Source organism: Diadema antillarum, unplaced genomic scaffold (assembly GCF_040938485.1).
Source record: "Diadema antillarum isolate AM-2024a unplaced genomic scaffold, OU_Dant_1.0 scf00000032, whole genome shotgun sequence".
Taxonomy (NCBI): domain Eukaryota; kingdom Metazoa; phylum Echinodermata; class Echinoidea; order Diadematoida; family Diadematidae; genus Diadema; species Diadema antillarum.
The window spans coordinates 2,268,289-2,288,105 of NW_027270921.1; the positions used below are offsets into that span (position 1 = coordinate 2,268,289).

At 40.4% G+C, this 19,817-nt stretch overlaps 1 protein-coding gene across 1 annotated transcript in view; it reads left to right on the top strand.

Annotated features, from left to right (window-relative positions):
• Positions 1 to 416: 416 nt before the first annotated feature.
• The window catches only part of LOC139742350 (uncharacterized), a 123,715-nt gene continuing 104,314 nt past the window's right edge, over positions 417 to 19,817 (top strand). Inside the window, exon 1 of the mRNA XM_071652932.1 lies at positions 417 to 1,265. Coding sequence (XP_071509033.1) covers positions 417 to 1,265 — 849 coding nt within the window. The remainder of the gene's footprint in view (positions 1,266 to 19,817) is intronic.

The window sequence follows — 19,817 nt, forward strand, 5'->3', positions numbered from 1 at the left end:
ATGATTAGTGTTAGGTGCTCCTATTGTGCACAATGTCTTCTTCAACGAGGAAATCAGCATTTTCTGCCCCAGCATCGAGGACGAACGATGAGCCAAAGTCCTCTGGTCATTCCAACGGTGCTGTGCCAAAGGCAAATCCAGGTGCCAGGGCCCCCCAAAAGTCAGATGTTGGTGCGGCGAAACGAAAATCGCAAACTGGCGAGGTGATCAAGAGGCGCCTGGAGCGCCTGAAGCAGAGTCGGACTCCCCCCGGCCCCGGCTCCGGTGCCAGAGGAGGAGCAGAAGGTGCCACGGGGTCGTCCCCCCAGTCAAGACAGGGTGCACGGGTGGGAGGGTTTGTTGAGAGTGGTAGGATAGAGTCCCCTCACGGAACTCCCTCCCCACTGCACACCAGCACTCCCACTTTTGCCAGGAGAATGAGTGAGAACGATCCACGCAGGCACCTCATCAACAAGGGTATTTACACCAAGCGGAAAGGGAGCATGCCTGCCAGTGCGTCATCCAAGCTCCCGCCTTCGCCGCTGGCGGCCACCACCGTGAAACCCAGCAGCACTCTCCACCGCCAGAATTCCGATCAAAGTACGAGCGTAAGTTTGAAAAATACAACTCCAAGGACTTCGGCTGAAAAGCAAACAGACATCTCCCCCAGTAAAAGGACAAATCCTGCATCCTCTTCACCGCGGAATACTACCGGAGCATCAAAACAGAGAGCCAAGCCAAGGAAGAGCTCCACCTCTCATGAACGGGAGAGTGACAGGAGCGACACAGCCACACCCGATTTCATGATCCGTCCCATTCACACATCTCAGGAAAGTCTAGATGGACTCAAGGCTCCAGTGAAACCGGTGACCCGCCCAGCACCCGGTAGGAAATCTTCCCAGGAGGACGACCCCTCTGTAGGTCCGCCTGCTGGGGAAGGTTTCCCAAAGGACGCAGCGGTGGGCACCGGTACCGGTAGATCGGATGCTGACGGTGGTACACTCTTGTTCGACTCTGGGAATGACACCCACACAGGGGATAACATTGCCAATGCTGAGCTGGAGTCTCGGAATCACAAAAACGTGACCAAGAGTGGGAATATAGGTCGGAGGAAATGGGAGTCACATGGGAAGGGTGACATTGGCACCTTTGCTCACGACAGAATGTCTAACCATGAAGACCATTCCCAAAGAACGAGCAGAAGGGACTCATCTCGCAGCGATCATGTGACATCCCCTGTTATGTCCGATGCAAGTCATCACCTTTCTAATGGGTTTCCAGAAAAGGTAAGCCGTCATCCAACTCTATTTTTGTTTTGTAGTTTTTGTTTATATATGACAACATTACTATTCAGCTACATCAGATAATAAACAATTGAAGGAAACCATTCTTCTCTCCAGATGTTATTATGTAATAAACTTTTTTCCCCCCCTCATATTACTGTATGCTTAATTCTTGGTAAAATCAAGTTTAGAAACCATCATCACAGATGTGATGACAAAGTACAAACAAATAAAATGAGTGGATTTCAGATTTAGAATGTAATTGGAATTTTAATTATAATGATGTCTCAGATTTGCTGTAGCTTGGAAGTGAAAGGATGATACTATTGCACTTTTTACTTTAAATGGCAACAAAAGTAAATAAAGGACCTTCTACAATTCATTTTGCTTATTAAATGTGAATGAATATCAAAATTCTGTCTTGAAATTTAGACCCCAAACAGTTTGTATTTACTGTATTCACATGCCAGCTAATGAGAACAATATTTTTGTTCTTTAGATTCAATCCTTTTTTTTTTACTAAAATCATATGCTTTTTAGTATTATCTTTTTCTTTTTCTTTTTTTACGATTGTGGATGGAGAGTTTGTCTCTTTGATCATCACCTTCATAACATTTTAGTGTAAGATTTGTGGTGCTTAAATTTTTACGGTTGCTCTTTCAGTTATGAAATAACAAAGTGTTTTAGCACAAGAAGGGTTATTGCAGAAAATACCAGTGTATACATACACTGTACTTTATACACAATCATTCACCATTGAAGAAGAATTGCTTATGATGACTCCTTACAGTACATCTATAGCAGCTCTTTTACTGCATTTGATTTGTATTATTATCTTTTGAAGGTGTTTTTTTTTTGGTGTGTGTTTGTGTGCTAGATTTGTGTGTGAAATGGGGTAATAAGAATTGTAATACATTTCTTTAAATGTTTAGTGCTCAGGAATAGACAAAATTACTTAGAAGCATATGGATATATACCAATTAATCAGTTTTGGATCCATGCTGATCAAAATAGTAATAGTTTCCATAATTTGAGATTCAAAATTTTCATTCATTTATTAAAACATTTTTAGTTATTTTTACAAATTTATCATCTGCCTTGACATAACCCCCCCCCCCCCAAAAAAAAAAGAACAACAACACATAATTTAAAAGCTTGGTCTGTTAGTAAGCCTGTAACCATCCCACAGGGAGTGTGTGCCATGCACACCATACTCTTTGAGAGAGCCGTTTGTTGATTTAAATTTGATTTGATGGGCTATGATATTCAATGTACAGGACAGCCAAACCTTCCTTGTGTGCAAATTGGGGAGAGGCCCAGGCGTCAGTTTCATAGAAAGACGGCAAAGAGAGCGATATTGTGTCAACAGTAATAAGATTTATCCTCCATTCCAACGCCCCTCACTCATTACACATTGCAAAGCAGCCAGAGTCACTTTGTTTGCCAAACATTGAATCACCTATTAAAGCCATATGGCATAGTTTTGGGGCAGTTAAAGCCATGTACTGTATGCAGCCATTTTCATCATAATCTCAACGACCAAAATCTTGCATGCACCTTGTTATGTGATTTTGGTTTAATTCATTGTCTTGTACATTGTACAATGAGACAGGAGGGCACTACATGGTGACTCAAAATTAAAATTATTGTTTAAAACTGTATCAACCAATAAAGCTGATTTGAATAGCTCTGTATTATTACTTGCTGTGTTTTGCAAACATAGTGGAAGTCTCCAACAAGCTTTAAGGCTATCCTTCTGTTTAACACCATGGCAACATTTGAGCAAAATGTCAACCTCTAGATGTGACATCTTAGAATGGTGCAAACACTGTATCAACTGCTTTAATTTAGCATATCATCTGTAACATCATATGTAGCAAATATGCACACAAATTGCTGTCATTCTGGCAGTATAAATGGCCACTTCAAAAAAGCTACGGGTACTTTTGATTATGAGTGTACTTGAAAGTGTGTGTTGCTTAATACATTGTACATAGAAATATTCTCTTGTTTTACTGTTTTCAATCAAATCTGAGTTTGAAAAAAATTCTACGTGATTTTCTGTAATAAAGGCATATATATACACACTGTAGACTGTACATTGTACATGTACAGTGTACCTTGAACACTGGTTGTCCAGTATCATCAAAATTGGGAAATTGAAAAAGATATATGTCTATGTGTGTATACTGCACATAAAGAGGGCAAGAACTTGTGTACATTATGTTTAAATCAATACCACCGTTGGCCTTTCTGTTGCACTTTCAATGCTTTGAGAGCCGCATATTCTCCAACTACTGGTATGCAATATTACCATTAAGTGCCATTACCTTGTCAATAACGGTAAGATGTCTGGCTAATTTTCTTTCAATTTCTGATAATGCCTTCACTTCCCTGCTCGTCCTTGGTTGAGATAAATTTGGAGTCTGTTAAAAAGCAACTCAATACGCACAATTCCAAGCACAATTCAAAGTATACCTACAATGTACAATTGTACATCAAGTGTACTGCACTTTGTATGCACATGATACAACATTAGAGACACATTGTCCCATGGCTCCATTTGAAAATTTCTTTTACAGTTGTTGATGCTCAAATTCCGATTTGTGGGGGAGGGTGAGGGGAAGGGGATGTAGACAATAAAAAACACTTGCATTCAACCATTCTTTAGAATTTAGTAATATTCATTCTGTAGGGAAGAGATTAATCATGCAGAGCTCTCTATGCAAACATGTCTCCTGAATCTGTAAAACTGGCATGAAAAAAAAGGAAAACCTCACACACACACACACACACACACACACACACATGAAAGAAACAAACAAAACAATAGGGGAGTATGGATGGTAGCCATGGCAACCTCTGTAACAGCTGTGCTGAATTTAAGCAAACATCAACTTTTGGTGCAGTGCCAGCAGGCGCTGAAATTACCCTTCCACTTCTAGACCTTGCCGCAAACAGTACAGTGTAGATCATGTTTAGTGATGGGTGGAAAAATAACAATGTTGTCCTTTAACAAAACAGGTCCTTGTTATTTTGGATATTTCTCAGGAACGACAAGACACAGAGCAAATTCATTTTAATGAAAACCGCTTACAACACGTGAAGAAGTTTGTCTTTTATTAAATTGCTGTGAATGATGTTGTTTGTTTGTTTGTTTGTTTGTTCTTCTTTGAGTAGGTGAATGATTGTCAAACCTGAGATGCATTGTTTCAGAGAGTGTTCATCCTACAAACTTTTGGCAGGAATTTGTTTCCTGTGGAAATGACTTCAAAAGTCCTTGATGCTACTCATTGCATGAACAAATCTTGTATATTTAGTGTGACTAACATCAAATTCTTCATTACTGTGATGAAGGTACAACTACAGTATGTATTGCACACTTTTAATACCATTGTGTTGTACACGTACACACATGTATAAATCCATCTTTTGTTATACAGGAAGAGTAGATAAATATCTTAATTAGTATTGGGTGTAGCTGAAACTTGCATCAATTTCCTTAATGTTTCCCCGGCATTTCGCTTCATGAATGGTTTCCTGGAAAAAAAGAAGAAGAATAATATAACAACCCCATGTTCCCTTGGAATGTAATCTATGTACATTGTACATTGTGTATGACATACTACATCTTAGACTTTGTAGAATTCATAAGTTAAAACACTGTGGTTTAAAATACAGATAAGTGAAAAGCAATGTAACATACATGTACAGTAGGTTTCATTTGTTCATTGTGAAATCAGCTCATACATGTACAAATATGCTTGGGCTGATATAATCAACATGATGAATGCCTTTAGAATGTTTATTTAATGATGATAGCCTCAGTAATGATAGCGATGACGATAGTAACAAATTTCAGAGCCCTTAAAAGCGGCAGTTTTCTTTCACTCCATCAAAATTTTGTTATAGCCAATCAAATCAAAGAAGCTACATGTAGATGGAAAAAGATGTACATGTAGATGATAATTTTGGGACCAGAAATGTTACTTCAATTTATTACAGGAATTGTGTTATTTTATAAACATGTTCTTTTTACGTAAGTGCACTGTACACAATTACAATGATGAGTATATCCCCATATGAGCCATGCCCCTTTTGTCCATTACCTACCAGTATACCATCCAGGTCAGTGAGCATTGTTAGCCTGCTCAGTGTACACCTGGATGAAAGCAGTCATGTTTTGTGTCCCAACAGGTGACTTTCCACAAGAATCAAGCCCCCTCCCCCCCCCCTCCCTTGATGAGATGCTTATTCATACCCTGTGTCCAATGAGCTACATCCCTCTTACATTGTACCTCACAATCATGTGAGGTCAGAACATGGTGGGGGATGTGTGTTAGGATTACAATTGTAGCTCTGGGATTAAGATTTAACACACTGATGTACATAGTGTGTAAAGAGAGGTAAACAGCTAGGCTTCTGTTGGTAGGGTTGCATAACTTTAGTGAAAGCAGTGGAGGCACTTTAAATGAAGGCACTTTAAATGGCCTCATGGAATTTGCCTGTCATTCATCATGGCTTAGCCCCACAGTATTAAAAGTTTTTCATGAACTCTCTTTCATGGCCATTAGGTTTACAAACCAGCCACCTTGTGGAAGCAAATACATTTTGTATGTGACACATTCTGGATTATAATCAACAAGTACAATTTATAGTGTATGAAACATTAGAAGGAGTATTATGATATCGTATAGCATCATTTATTGTATCACCAAAATAAGATGCACATTTCCAGAGATGTTACCGTCCGCAAAAACAATGCAGAGAGGAAAAAAAAAATCCTGTTACATTGAAAGGTCAAGTATACAGTATGATCCCAAGTATAATCAGGACCTGTACTGATCTCATTATAGACTAGAGAGGCCAATAAAGGATGGTTTACATTTGCTCGTACAGTACATTGTGGACTACCTACATGTACATTGTACAAGTGGCTGTTAAAGGGGTCTTCTGCATTCAAATTTGTTTTCACAAAGTAGTTCTGTTGGTTGCAAAACTCTGCACACATTTTATAAACTGATTGAGATGCTGATCTTGTCACCTCACAGGTCGCCTTAATAACAGCAACAAATCTGAGAATCATGTTCTTGGTTGATACTGTAAAACATGATATATTCGCGGCATGAATTTTTCGCGAATTGGAGCCGACAGCCTTTTTCGTGGCATGAAATTTTCGCGAAATGCCACTGGCGTTCAATGCGTATAGTGTACACAAGGACTTTCGCGTGCATTTTAATTTCGCGAATCTTGGCGCTCGCGAAATTCGCGAAATTAAAATGCACGCGAAAATTCCTCGTTTTACAGTAGTTTGGCATTGTGGCAAGGTTAAATTTATGTTCTGTACATGAATTTGATGCAGAGTGATCACTATTACAGTGGAAAACATGTGAAACACATTTAGTTTTGTTAGTTTTTCTACATTTAAAACAAAATTACAGTGAAACTTTTCCCATTTTGCTTCATCTGTCTTTCTTCATGAATCAAAAATTAAACTTGAATGTTGAGTGAAATTTCACCTTTAAGGAGTAAATTTCCCGAACACATCAAACTCTTCTGGCTGACTTCCCACTACCGAGTATCATCTCAACAGGCAGGTTGCATACATCATGCATCGTCTCTAACAGGTGTGCTTGTTGAATGCTGTTATCTCAGATATCATTTTGACAAGTCAAGGATGATCCTGAGATATTCTTAGGCTTGAATCAGAACACATAACATCCGCACTGTTCATACTGGGGTCTTTCCAAAACAACCAAGCGATTTAGAGTGTGGAGTCCATGTACAATGTACTCCGCCTACATGTATGCTCTGAATTTGCTCAGTGTTCTAGTATGTGTATACATGACATGATGTTCTACATTTAATGATAGATGTTTGATTGTTGACAAATATTTGGCATATCTGTGTAACATAATTGCACAGATTGGAGCTTCATTCTGCCTGTAATTGATATCATTAACAGGTGTACAATGTTCGTTACATTAACAATAATGTTCAAAATTTATTTATTTTGTTTTCTTGTGTTATGTTTTTGCCTCTGTCTTTTGGGAGGGGGCTAGAGACATCACTTCACTGGATTCTCATTGCTATGGGTATTTTGCTGTTTCTGAAAATTACAGTAAAATTTCCCCTTACCATTCAGTTTCAAATAGTACAGTACGTTGTATACTTTCACATTTAGTTGCTTGCATGTGCAGCCAATATCTTTGATGCATCAAAATACAAAAATTTCAAATGAGCCTCAGCACCCTTATGGCAACAGGAATGATGTATGAGTATGATCCCATTTCTAGGTAGTATTTCTGTTATAAATAGTGCATCTATTTCAATTGTAGCAGTGACATGTGTATGTAAGGTACATTGCTTCTAAAGTTACAGTTTGATTTGACGACCATAATACATTACATGAATGCTTTCAGCCTCACCAGTTCAAAACTTGAAGCTATGGCCTATGTGTGCAAACTCATTGCTGATGGCAGTGAGGGAGTTGATGAGGACTGTGGATGAAATGTAAGGTCCTACAGCTTCCTCACACTGAGTGTAAATGTACATTGTAGCACTCAAATGAATGACTGACTTTGGAGTCCACCTGTAGTACATTGAAGAGTGTCAGGCCTCCAAGGTGTTTTTAACGGATGAAGGATTTCAAGCAAGTGTGAACAGGCCCACTGTGGTTACTCTCCGTGCTTTTGTGTCATATGAGTATAGGCTGTTTTAATTTTCAAATTTTATGTGTGCGGTATTAACTCATTGCTGATGGCAGTGAGGGAGTTGATGAGGACTGTGGATGAAATGTAAGGTCCTACAGCTTCCTCACACTGAGTGTAAATGTACATTGTAGCACTCAAATGAATGACTGACTTTGGAGTCCACCTGTAGTACATTGAAGAGTGTCAGGCCTCCAAGGTGTTTTTAACGGATGAAGGATTTCAAGCAAGTGTGAACAGGCCCACTGTGGTTACTCTCCGTGCTTTTGTGTCATATGAGTATAGGCTGTTTTAATTTTCAAATTTTATGTGTGCGGTACCTTTGAAGCAAAGGGCTATTCTTGACCTTCAAAAAGCTTGCCAGAGGCCTGCCCAATCTAGCAATCACCCCCTAGCCCTTTATGTGCCCTGGGCCCTGTTTCATAAAGCTGTTCGTAAAGTTACGAACAGCTTACGAGCAACTGGTGATCAGTTCTGATGTGCTATACACTATTGTACTTATCTCAGAATTTCCATAACTCAGCACAAGAACTGATCACCAGTCGCTCGTAAGTTATTCGTAACTTTACGAGCAGCTCTATGAAACACCCTCCAGGTACTCGGTAATCTCATTCAATAAGCCATCCAGATTTGATCTACAGCTGTACATTGTACCAGCAGTTGTGAAATTATAGTAGGCCCATTCAGGTGGTAGCAATGTTCCTCAGTCCAACAGGAAGGCCATAGTGACACAAGAGGTTTTAGGAGAGTTAGATAAAGATGCCTCTATTCATTAGGCGTGTCTTCATCAGCCCGAAGTTCAAACTAGCGGGACATTTTGCGGTCTTAGAAAATAGCCCGATACAGCGAATGTGCGTCTTCATCAGCTCGAACAGCCTGCTTCGGGAAATTAGTCCGAAAATTGACGCATGCGCACTTTGCAATATTACTCTGCCTGGCTCGCGGTTCGAAAGTGGATTTCCCCGCTCAAAATCTCCTATATCACCGTATGTACGATTCTACAACCAGGGAGGTGAGCAGTACAGCAAATTCTCTCCAAAGGGATATTAATAACGCTGCTCTTTCTTCTGTCCAGTGAGGCATCTTATATGAAATTAACGAATTGCAATGTTTAAACAAATCCAAAATGCACACAATCTGCAAGAATCTTCAGCTAAGGTAGAGTGGACCAGAAGAAGAAGTTTACAAAAGAACAGCTAGCATGCACGGCACTGAGTTTTAATAGGGAGGTGAGAGAAATCACCTCCCTGGTTCAGTAGTATACACATGTGATCCTTGAATACACCGTGCGTGTATATACACAATCACTAGCTGCTTGTACATGCGCTTTCCATTGCCAGCTGGCTAACCAGAAGCGTGGAGGGATCGAGAAAATTTCGGGCTGATGGAGACGCACCCAAGATAGCGCGCTATTTCACGAATTAGCGCTCTAGTTGACGAACTAGACCAAGATTTGGGGGGAAATTTTCCCGATCAAATAGCGCGCTATCTGCGTCTTCATTACACAGATAGCGCGCTATTTTGACATCGGACTAGTTTGGTAACCGCAAGATAGCGCGCTATTTTGAAACTTCGGGCTGATGAAGACACGCCTATTGAGAAGTAGTTTCCAGTCATCTGTGCCCGTGGGCAAAGAAAGCACTCCATTGTGTGTGACATTAGGCAAACAAAGCCTAGTAAGGGTTACCAGTAACTTGTTTGCAAACTTGATTCCAAGTAGTACTTAGTGAATTACAGTTGATTTGAGTTTGCAGAGGTGAATTGAATAACTTGTTACTGGATCCTCAAATGAAAATATTTATTCATGATTTTATCTGTTGTGCTGATCTCTTCATTGCCGTGAAATGAAATGAACCTGGTGTAGACAGCAGATTTTTTTTTTTTTTTTTGGGGGGGGGGGAGGGAGGGTACATGTAGTTGAGTTGTTGGGACTGTACATGACCCTGATCAGCGGCATACATTGTTACCAAGCTACCGTCTCTCCCCGCCCCCCACCCCCTCGACTGGTGTTATTAGCAGGTGTGTTGTATGTGGGCTATATTTAGACAGTGACTTGCATACAAGGTTGTAGGACACCTGATACTGAAAGACACCTATCCAGGCTCATTTGTTCGCTTATGTTTACCAAAGAATTCCTTTGTTGCTATGGACAGAATTGTGCCATTATGGCAAAATGCAAGATGTTCTATTGTTACGACCAAAATCACTCCGAGAATGATCGCACAAAAAAAAAAAAACAATCAACTGATGTTCAGGCGGTTTATTAACAGTGATATTGTGGGTACAGACTGGTAATCGGCGTCACATCAGTACAATAATGATCAATAGAAACAGTTATAAATCGGTAGTGGAATCACTTACACATATTAAGTAATCCTTTTAAAGTGTCCAGATACGATGTTCAATGCACAGACGAACGATCTTTGACGCACCGATGAATGATTCCTCCGACGTAACTCCAGAGGCGCAGGTTACGATAGTCCACGGTATAGATCCGGGGTAAAATCCACGATATATGTCCACAGCGAAACGTGCAGAATCCAAACGTTATGACGACCACGTCCAGTCGAGGCGTTGAATGATGATTCACTTTATATTGTCCAGCTAGGAATCCAGCCCGTCACAGCTTTGCCGTAACAATGTCTGTTGACACTAAAATATGGAGTCTATCTCCAACGTAGGCAAATTAATTCTCTGCAGGCAAAATGTGTCCCAGGCCTTATCTCCACAAACATAACAGGTCAGCAGGTAACACAGGACTGACTATAACAAGTCGCTTCAGAGCCAGAAGTGACGTAACTCTCAGAGCAGAGGTGTTGGGTACTCTGCCTACTGCAGAATTTCTCTGGCTTATATACTATCCATTCACCCCCTTCTAGCACATTCTATAACTCTCTCCAACCTACTAGCTAGTCCAAGTTCCAGGAAACCTGGATGACTCACTGCCTAACTATGTACAAAACATCATTACCAAGAATAACTACCAATCACATTGGGCTACAGGGACAGTGCCTCACTCAGCCAAACATGTAAGCACTTCCCAGAACATTCTGGAGAATGGGTGAAATCATTCTAGATTGAGTGAGCTATAATGTATTTCCTGTTACATGCATGTACTGTATAGCTACATTGTATACCACCTAGAAAATTCTCCACTGATCTGGTCAGCCTGTATGTACTATATCTATACCATATAGAATGTTCTCCATGAATCTGGTCAACCTGTGTACATACACATTAAAACAGCCATGCATACAGTACATCATACATATGTACATAACTACTAGTGTGTACATTTGTGACACCATCCCCCATGGGAAAAAGAAAGCCTTGCTGTAGCAAGGGTTTCTTTTACCTTCACAATTTCTCATTGCTATTTACAACGAATGTGAGGTAAAGTCCTAGTAAAGCAACAATAATCACTTACTATCACATGCCTTTTGGATAGCTGTATTAATTCCATGTTCTCTTTCCATGGATACTATTTACAATGATATTGCTTGGATTCTCGGAGCTTATACAATCATATCAAACTGTTTTGCACACATTAATGAATATATATGCTTAACACATACACTGTAAGTGATATGCGGTGAAAACTTTTCACCTTTGACTTCTACTGTGCTATCCACTGTCTATGTCACACCAACTGACTTTCTGTCATAGCGCTCTTTCAACATATTGACATGACACATCCTTTGATCTTTGCATCTGTCTGGCGTACTGATTACATAGTTCACATCATTGAGCTTCTTTTTGACACAGTATGGGCCACTGAACTTGGCTTTCAGTGGTTTACCTTGTATGGGCGGCAGTACAAGAACTTTGTCACCTGGTTTGAAGGTTCGGGCTTTGGCATTTTTGTCTGCCTTTCTCTTCATAGAGTCTTGTGACACTTTCAAGTGTTCCCTAGCTACCTCACAAGCCTTTGAAAGCCTTTCACGAAACTTTGACACATAGTCAAGTAGGTGGACCTCATCATCTTCAGTCATGAATTTCTCTTTGATGAGCTTCAGTGGGCCCCTAACTTCATGACCGTACACCAACTCAAATGGGCTGAAACCTGTCGACTCATTTGGGGAGTCTCTTGTTGCAAACAGTAGGAAAGGGATGCCCTTATCCCAATCCTCGGGATACTCCTCACAAAATGCCCTAATCATTGTCTTTAGGGTCTGGTGGTAGCGCTCCAATGCACCTTGGGATTGGGGATGATAAGCTGACGACCTCTGCTTCACACCCAAACGATACATCACCTCTTGAAATATGCCTGACATGAAATTTGACCCTTGGTCAGACTGCACTTCCTTGGGCAACCCATACCTAGTGAAAAACTGCACTAGAGCATCTACCACAGTCTTAGCAGTGATATTTCGCAATGGGATAGCCTCTGGAAACCGTGTAGACATATCCATAATGGTCAAGAGGTACTTGTGACCTGACCTTGTCCTAGGCAAAGGTCCAACACAGTCAACTAGAACCGGACTGAATGGTTCTTCAAACGCAGGTATCGGAATCAATGGCGCCGGCTTCACTGAGTGCTGTGGTTTACCTGCCACCTGACATGTGTGACAAGTCTTACAAAACTCAGCCACATCCACATTCAACCCCGGCCAATAGAAATGCCTCATGATCCGATCCTTTGTCTTTCTGATGCCTAAATGGCCGCCAACTGGTAACTCGTGAGCAATCCTCAAGATCTCACCGCGGTAACTAGGAGGGACAACAACTTGACGGACCACCGTCCAATCCTCATCAGCTGGCCTATGGGGAGGTCTCCACTTCCTCATCAAAATGCCATCTTTGACATAATAGCACTCAGGGACCTTTTCAGCCTCAGCCTCAGAACACGCCGTCTGAGACAAGCCTTTCAACTCAGAGTCTGCCTGCTGTGCTTCAACCAAGGAAGACTTGCTAAACAGCCCATCACTGTTAGCCTCGGAGCCTAATACAGCAACCCCATCATTCAAATCCTTGAAAAAGGTTTCTGCCAACCAAACACCGGAATTCTCCTCCACATCAACAGAATCCGCATCATCTTGAACAGCTCTACGAGCCTGAGACCTAGTCACAACACAATCTGGGAAAATCCCAGGAAATTCCTCCTGCAACTGCTCAGTTTCAGCAACCACCACTGGTTTCTCCGAAACAACTGGAGACGCAACCACCTTGTCCCCAGCCAAGTCATTCCCCAACAGGAAGTCAATGCCTGCCATAGGCAACTCAGGAACAACTCCAACAGTCACAGGACCAGAAACTAGGTCACACTTCAAATCCACTCTATACAGTGGCACTGACATATAACTGCCATCAACAGTCTGAATCAAGACTTTTGCATTCACTGCACTATCTGGTGGAAAAGTCATACCACCATCCACCATCAACGACTGAGAGGCCCCCGTATCCCGCAGGATGACCACTGGCTTACCTGCCTCACCAGAAGTACATGGGGTCACCTCACCATCAAACAAAAAGCTACGATAGCTCTCATCCACCTGCTTCAGCCTATCTGTGAATTTGGGAGACTGACTTTCAATGGCCTGTGTTTCACTGAACGGGACACTGTTTTCGGGTAGGACACTTTTTGACATGACAAATCCCAAGTCCTTCTTTGTTTTGTTTTGCAACTTCCAACACTGTGACTTTACATGCCCTGTCTTATTACAGTGAAAACATTTGATGACATTTGCACTTGTACTGGACCCTTTGTCAGATTGAGGCTTTGGTGCCGATGAAGTTTCAGAACTCGTGCCTTTTTCAGGACCAGCATTCTTTGGACTGCTCGACTGAATTTTGTCTCTCTTATTTCCAGAGAAATTCCTGAAAGGTTGTCTGTTGTCATTTCTGTGGGTCAGCTCATACTCATCAGCCATCAAGGCTGCTTTATGGAAACTTGTCACTTTGTGATCATCCAAATGTGACCTCACACTGAAAGCAACACTCTTTTTGAATTCTTCCAAAAGAACAACCTCACGTAGGTTATCAAAATCCTGATCCACTTTCAGGGACCTGTACCACCTATCAAACATCATTTCTTTTTCTCGAGCAAACTCAACATGTGTCTGGCCTGGTCTGCCGTACAAATTTCTGAACTTGTGTCTGTACGCCTCAGGCACCAACTCATAAGCATTCAACACTGCTTTCTTGACTGTAGCATAGTCACGTGATTGCTCTTCAGAGAGATGAGTACACATCGGCTGCTTTGCCGACAAACACACTTTGAAGGAGCAAGGGCCAAAATTCCTGTGGCCAGTTCAAACTGTTGGCCACCTTCTCAAATGATACAAAGTATGCATCAACTCTGTTTTCTTCAAACTTTGGCACCAATCGAATATTCTTGGCCAAATCGAATTCAGGTGGAGCCCTTTCACGATTTCCAACAGTGTGTGCATGAGCCATTTCCATCTCACGCAATTTCACTTGTTGCTCCACTTCAAATTTCTTCTGTTCCATTTCAAGTTTCTTCATGTCAATTTCTCTTTGTTCTCTTTCCCTCTCTCTTTCTAATCTCATCTTCTCTTTTTCCAGTTCTAATTCCCTTGCTCTTTCTCTCTCCTTTATTTCCAATTTAGCAAGCTCAAGCCGTGTCTGATCTGAAATTTGAGCTTGATCTGAAGTGTCAATTTCTTCTTTGAGCTCCATATGACCAGCTACTAAGTCAAGAATCTCTGCCTTTCTTGCACCTTGTGGAACATCTACATTTAAATGCTGTGCAATAGCAGTCAAATCACATTTGCGTAACCCTTGCAAATCTTTTAGGGACAAATCTGTCCTCTGAACAAATGCCTGAACATCCATTGTACTGATTGACATTGTCACACTGTATTACATACAATATACAATTGAACAATCAACTCAACTGGTATTTTGTCTGTACTAATATTCTGGATTCCGGAACGTTCCAAATTCTAAGTTTTGGCTTTAAATTCACTTCTCGGACACAAGCCCCCAATTTTGTTACGACCAAAATCACTCCGAGAATGATCGCACAAAAAAAAACAATCAACTGATGTTCAGGCGGTTTATTAACAGTGATATTGTGGGTACAGACTGGTAATCGGCGTCACATCAGTACAATAATGATCAATAGAAACAGTTATAAATCGGTAGTGGAATCACTTACACATATTAAGTAATCCTTTTAAAGTGTCCAGATACGATGTTCAATGCACAGACGAACGATCTTTGACGCACCGATGAATGATTCCTCCGACGTAACTCCAGAGGCGCAGGTTACGATAGTCCACGGTATAGATCCGGGGTAAAATCCACGATATATGTCCACAGCGAAACGTGCAGAATCCAAACGTTATGACGACCACGTCCAGTCGAGGCGTTGAATGATGATTCACTTTATATTGTCCAGCTACGTAGGAATCCAGCCCGTCACAGCTTTGCCGTAACAATGTCTGTTGACACTAAAATATGGAGTCTATCTCCAACGTAGGCAAATTAATTCTCTGCAGGCAAAATGTGTCCCAGGCCTTATCTCCACAAACATAACAGGTCAGCAGGTAACACAGGACTGACTATAACAAGTCGCTTCAGAGCCAGAAGTGACGTAACTCTCAGAGCAGAGGTGTTGGGTACTCTGCCTACTGCAGAATTTCTCTGGCTTATATACTATCCATTCACCCCCTTCTAGCACATTCTATAACTCTCTCCAACCTACTAGCCAGTCCAAGTTCCAGGAAACCTGGATGACTCACTGCCTAACTATGTACAAAACATCATTACCAAGAATAACTACCAATCACATTGGGCTACAGGGACAGTGCCTCACTCAGCCAAACATGTAAGCACTTCCCAGAACATTCTGGAGAATGGGTGAAATCATTCTAGATTGAGTGAGCTATAATGTATTTCCTGTTACATGCATGTACTGTATAGCTACATTGTATACCACCTAGAAAATTCTCCACTGATCTGGTCAGCCTGTATGTACTATATCTATACCATATAGAATGTTCTCCATGAATCTGGTCAACCTGTGTACATACACATTAAAACAGCCATGCATACAGTACATCATACATATGTACATAACTACTAGTGTGTACATTTGTGACACTATCTGTAAAAGTGGATATTTTCGCGCGACTAATTTTTCGCGCTTCGCCGGGTAAGAAGAATTTCGCATGTTTTTAATTCCGTGGAATCAAGACATCACGCACAGGAGCATTTGTATGGCAAGCCAAAATATTTAATAGCGTGCTTTTACTTTCGCGCTAGTTTCTGGTTGCGCGAAAATTTCAACACCGCGAAAATTTCCACTTTTACAGTAGTTGTCTTTTTTGATAGACAGATTATCGACTCTCTTAATAAAATATCCAAGTAGAGTGCTGGTAAATTTTGTCCCTGATTGTATACATTTCAGCACAGCTTCGATATAATGGAAGTGCCAATATTCTTGCCTCATTCCACTTATTATTTGCAGCTTGAAGGGTATTAAGATGGAAAGGAAGAAGAAAGTAGGAAGAAGAAAGAGAAGGTGAAGCAGAAAAGAAGAATGCAGAAGACGCAGAGATCACAGAGCTTCATCATCAGTGCTGTGATGTTTAGTACTGATGGATGATGATGATCTCTGTGATGCATATGCAAAATATTACAGTTTCATGCATAAATTTTATCATGCTTTCCCAAGTGAATGTTTGAAACAGTTATGTACATCGTATCCTCATCATACATGATATTACTCAGCTAAAGATAACAGCTGTCCGTCATCTTCGGCATTCCTTCTATTGTCAACACAATCTTGTGAGATTGTGTTCATCCCATATGAATGGTGACAAAAAAAAAAAAATGCAGGGTGGTTTAGTACGATGTACACCTGTACTTTGTCTGTGTTTTTCATGCACACTGCTGGCATCAGCCATGCAAGAGTGGCTGCCGAATGTGCGGCAGGCAAAATCCGTTTGATATCGAACGATAGGCCTACCGCATACCACATGTATCTAGCATTGTCATGCAAGCAGGAAAAGTAGATTGTCAACCACTCTGACATCATCACGGTATAAAAGACAAAAATGGAACGTGGTATTGTGCAATGACATTCTGCAAATAGATTCAAACATGCACACATTATTTCTGGATATGACATCTCAGCCAGGTTTGTGTAGTGACTGTTTCTGTTTCATACACGTGTATTTCCAGTGATGCAAAGCTTGATCAGTCGTATTGCAGCGCAAATGAGAAGAGATCTATGAATAAAGAAAGGATATTTGATAAACGTTTTCTCCAGCAATAGCATTATAGTAAAAGATAGCATAGGCTGTATGAAAGTTTTTACCTTTGAATTTTAGGTATACTGTATACGCTGTTATTTTCGCGAGGGTTTAATTTTCGCGAATTTCGCTAATCACAGTTGGATTGCAAATTTAACAACACGCGAATATGTCTCCATGCGCTTTGTTAATAGAGCATTAACGTAAACGTTGGCGTCGATTCGCGAAAATGTCTATGACCTCGTCATTCGCAAAAATATCTGTACGCGAAAATAACAGCGTATACAGTATTCAGGCATGATATTCTGTAGATTTAAATCTGATTTCAGATTTTTTTTTCTCAAGTCTGTACACATTTTGCTATTTTTAAAGTATCAAAATTACCTGAAAATTGTGATTTCCAATGTTTTCAAAAAACCTCAATATCATCCCTCAGGTATATTGTTCTAAAATGCACATTGCTTTATAGTATGATTTTTTTTTTAAACATTTGAAATACCGACCATTAATTTTTTGTGGTATTTTCTGTTTTTATGATAATATCTATGTTCAAATTTTGAATGAACCACACACACACACACACACACACACACACACACACACACACACACACACACACAAATCCACAACACAACATTGGTTGTTGACCTCACCAAGTCAGTGTGATGAATGACAACCAGGCTTGCGAATATATCATTTTCCACTACACTAATCACAAACCATTTTGTTACTCACCAGGAAATGTTATCATAACTCATGTTTTGTGCCTAATCCTTTGCTGTAAAGTATTCTCCCTGTTTGTTGCTCTGTGTAAATTTGGTCATGCATGCACATTGAGCAACCAATGGAGGATGTGCATTCCACCTTTTTATTTGAAGGAAGAAGGTGGGGATGGCCCTTGCATTTATTAAATACTCACCAACTAGCCACATGGGGTGGTGCAGAGGTGCTGTAGAAATTTGACGTCAGTCTCAATCTGTCCGTGATGTTGGCCCCAGGTAAAATGGAAGAGCAGGTGTACATTGTATGTTGACTTTGTGGACTCCTTTGGGGCAGGGTAACAACCTTTTCATAAGGGTCATCGGAACAAGCAGCCCTAATATCAAGATGGACTTTTATCCACAAGTATGTACATGTGTGCATGTACAGTCTGTGTATGTGTCATCAACGGGTTTACTAACATATTCAAATTTTATGGATATTGCTTCCATCCTGATGTAGGGCCCTACTGTGTATAACAAGCTGTATTCTATGAAAGGCCACCCCCTGTACATCTAAAACACTTTTGAATCCAGTCTGCATACATTAGTTGTTACTATGTTGGGCAAACCTCGGGCAAGCTTTCAGGTTTTTGAGGAAGAACCATTGTCACATGTCAGAAAAGCGTGAATAAAATGTGAATACATGTACATGTTCGTAAACCAGTCTATTCATGTACATTGTATGTGGGCGATCTTCCCTTGGTTGTATTTGCCCCATACATTGTACATGTATGTGCAGAACATTTTGTGTCATAGGTGTGCCAAAGAGATCAAGGTCAGGTGCAGCTTATAGTATGGAGTTCTGTCGAATTGATATCATCTTACAGAGAGCACATACCTCATAAGCTCAAGTGCTGGATGTACAACATATGACAAAATATCATTAGTCCAAGACCTGGTTTTTGCCACAGAGACTGAAAACTGAGTTGAAATGAAGATATCTGGACCTGGTACATACTGTAATTTTCATGTGTGCAAATTACACATTAATGAGCAATTTCGAGTGGATGCATACGCAATGTACATGTACAAGTCTAGAATAGTGCATTTAAAGAACATGCATTGTTATATGGTACGTATCAGATGGTATTATAAAATGCAACGTCATTTACAACTCTGATTATTTTGCAGTCTGGAATATTATTCCCCTACTACTAGGTGCAAGAATGACAAATTGTATCAAGATAGTGCCAATTCAAATAATCCCAAATCATGTTATGACTTAATATGAATACTCTTCACGAATAATTCAATATCTACTGGTATATAATGTACGTATGATTTATGGTCATATTGTTCCATTGCAAGTAAGGTACGTATAAATCACCAGCAAACATGAGGAAAGCACATACACTGTACAGTATGTCCCCAAAAAAATTACAACGGGACCCCCCGCAATGATATCTTTAAAAATAGCGAATCAATCTAAATACAAATTCAGGGTATGAAACTATAACTCATTGCCCACATCTTACAGAAAACCCCATTCGATTTGCTTCAGTGGTCAAAGAGAAATGAGGAATTTTGTAGAGGATGTCGGGAATCTCTTTTGTCCAAGTTCTGTCTATTATTCACGCACTGGAGCATTGAATTGCTAAAATTGGAAAAATTAGACTCGTGACATGCTGTACAACAATCTACATTTCTCTGTGACCGCTTAACCAAATTGAATGGAGTTTTCTGCAAAATAGAGCTAAGATGTTATATTCTAAGGACCCGAAGTAGCACTAAGACAGGTCGATCATTTTGGATGTTATCAATTCGAAAATTTGATTGTAATTTTTGAGGGACATACTGCAGTATGTCCCACAAAAATTACAATCAGATTTTCGCATTGATAACATCCAATATGATTATTTTTTT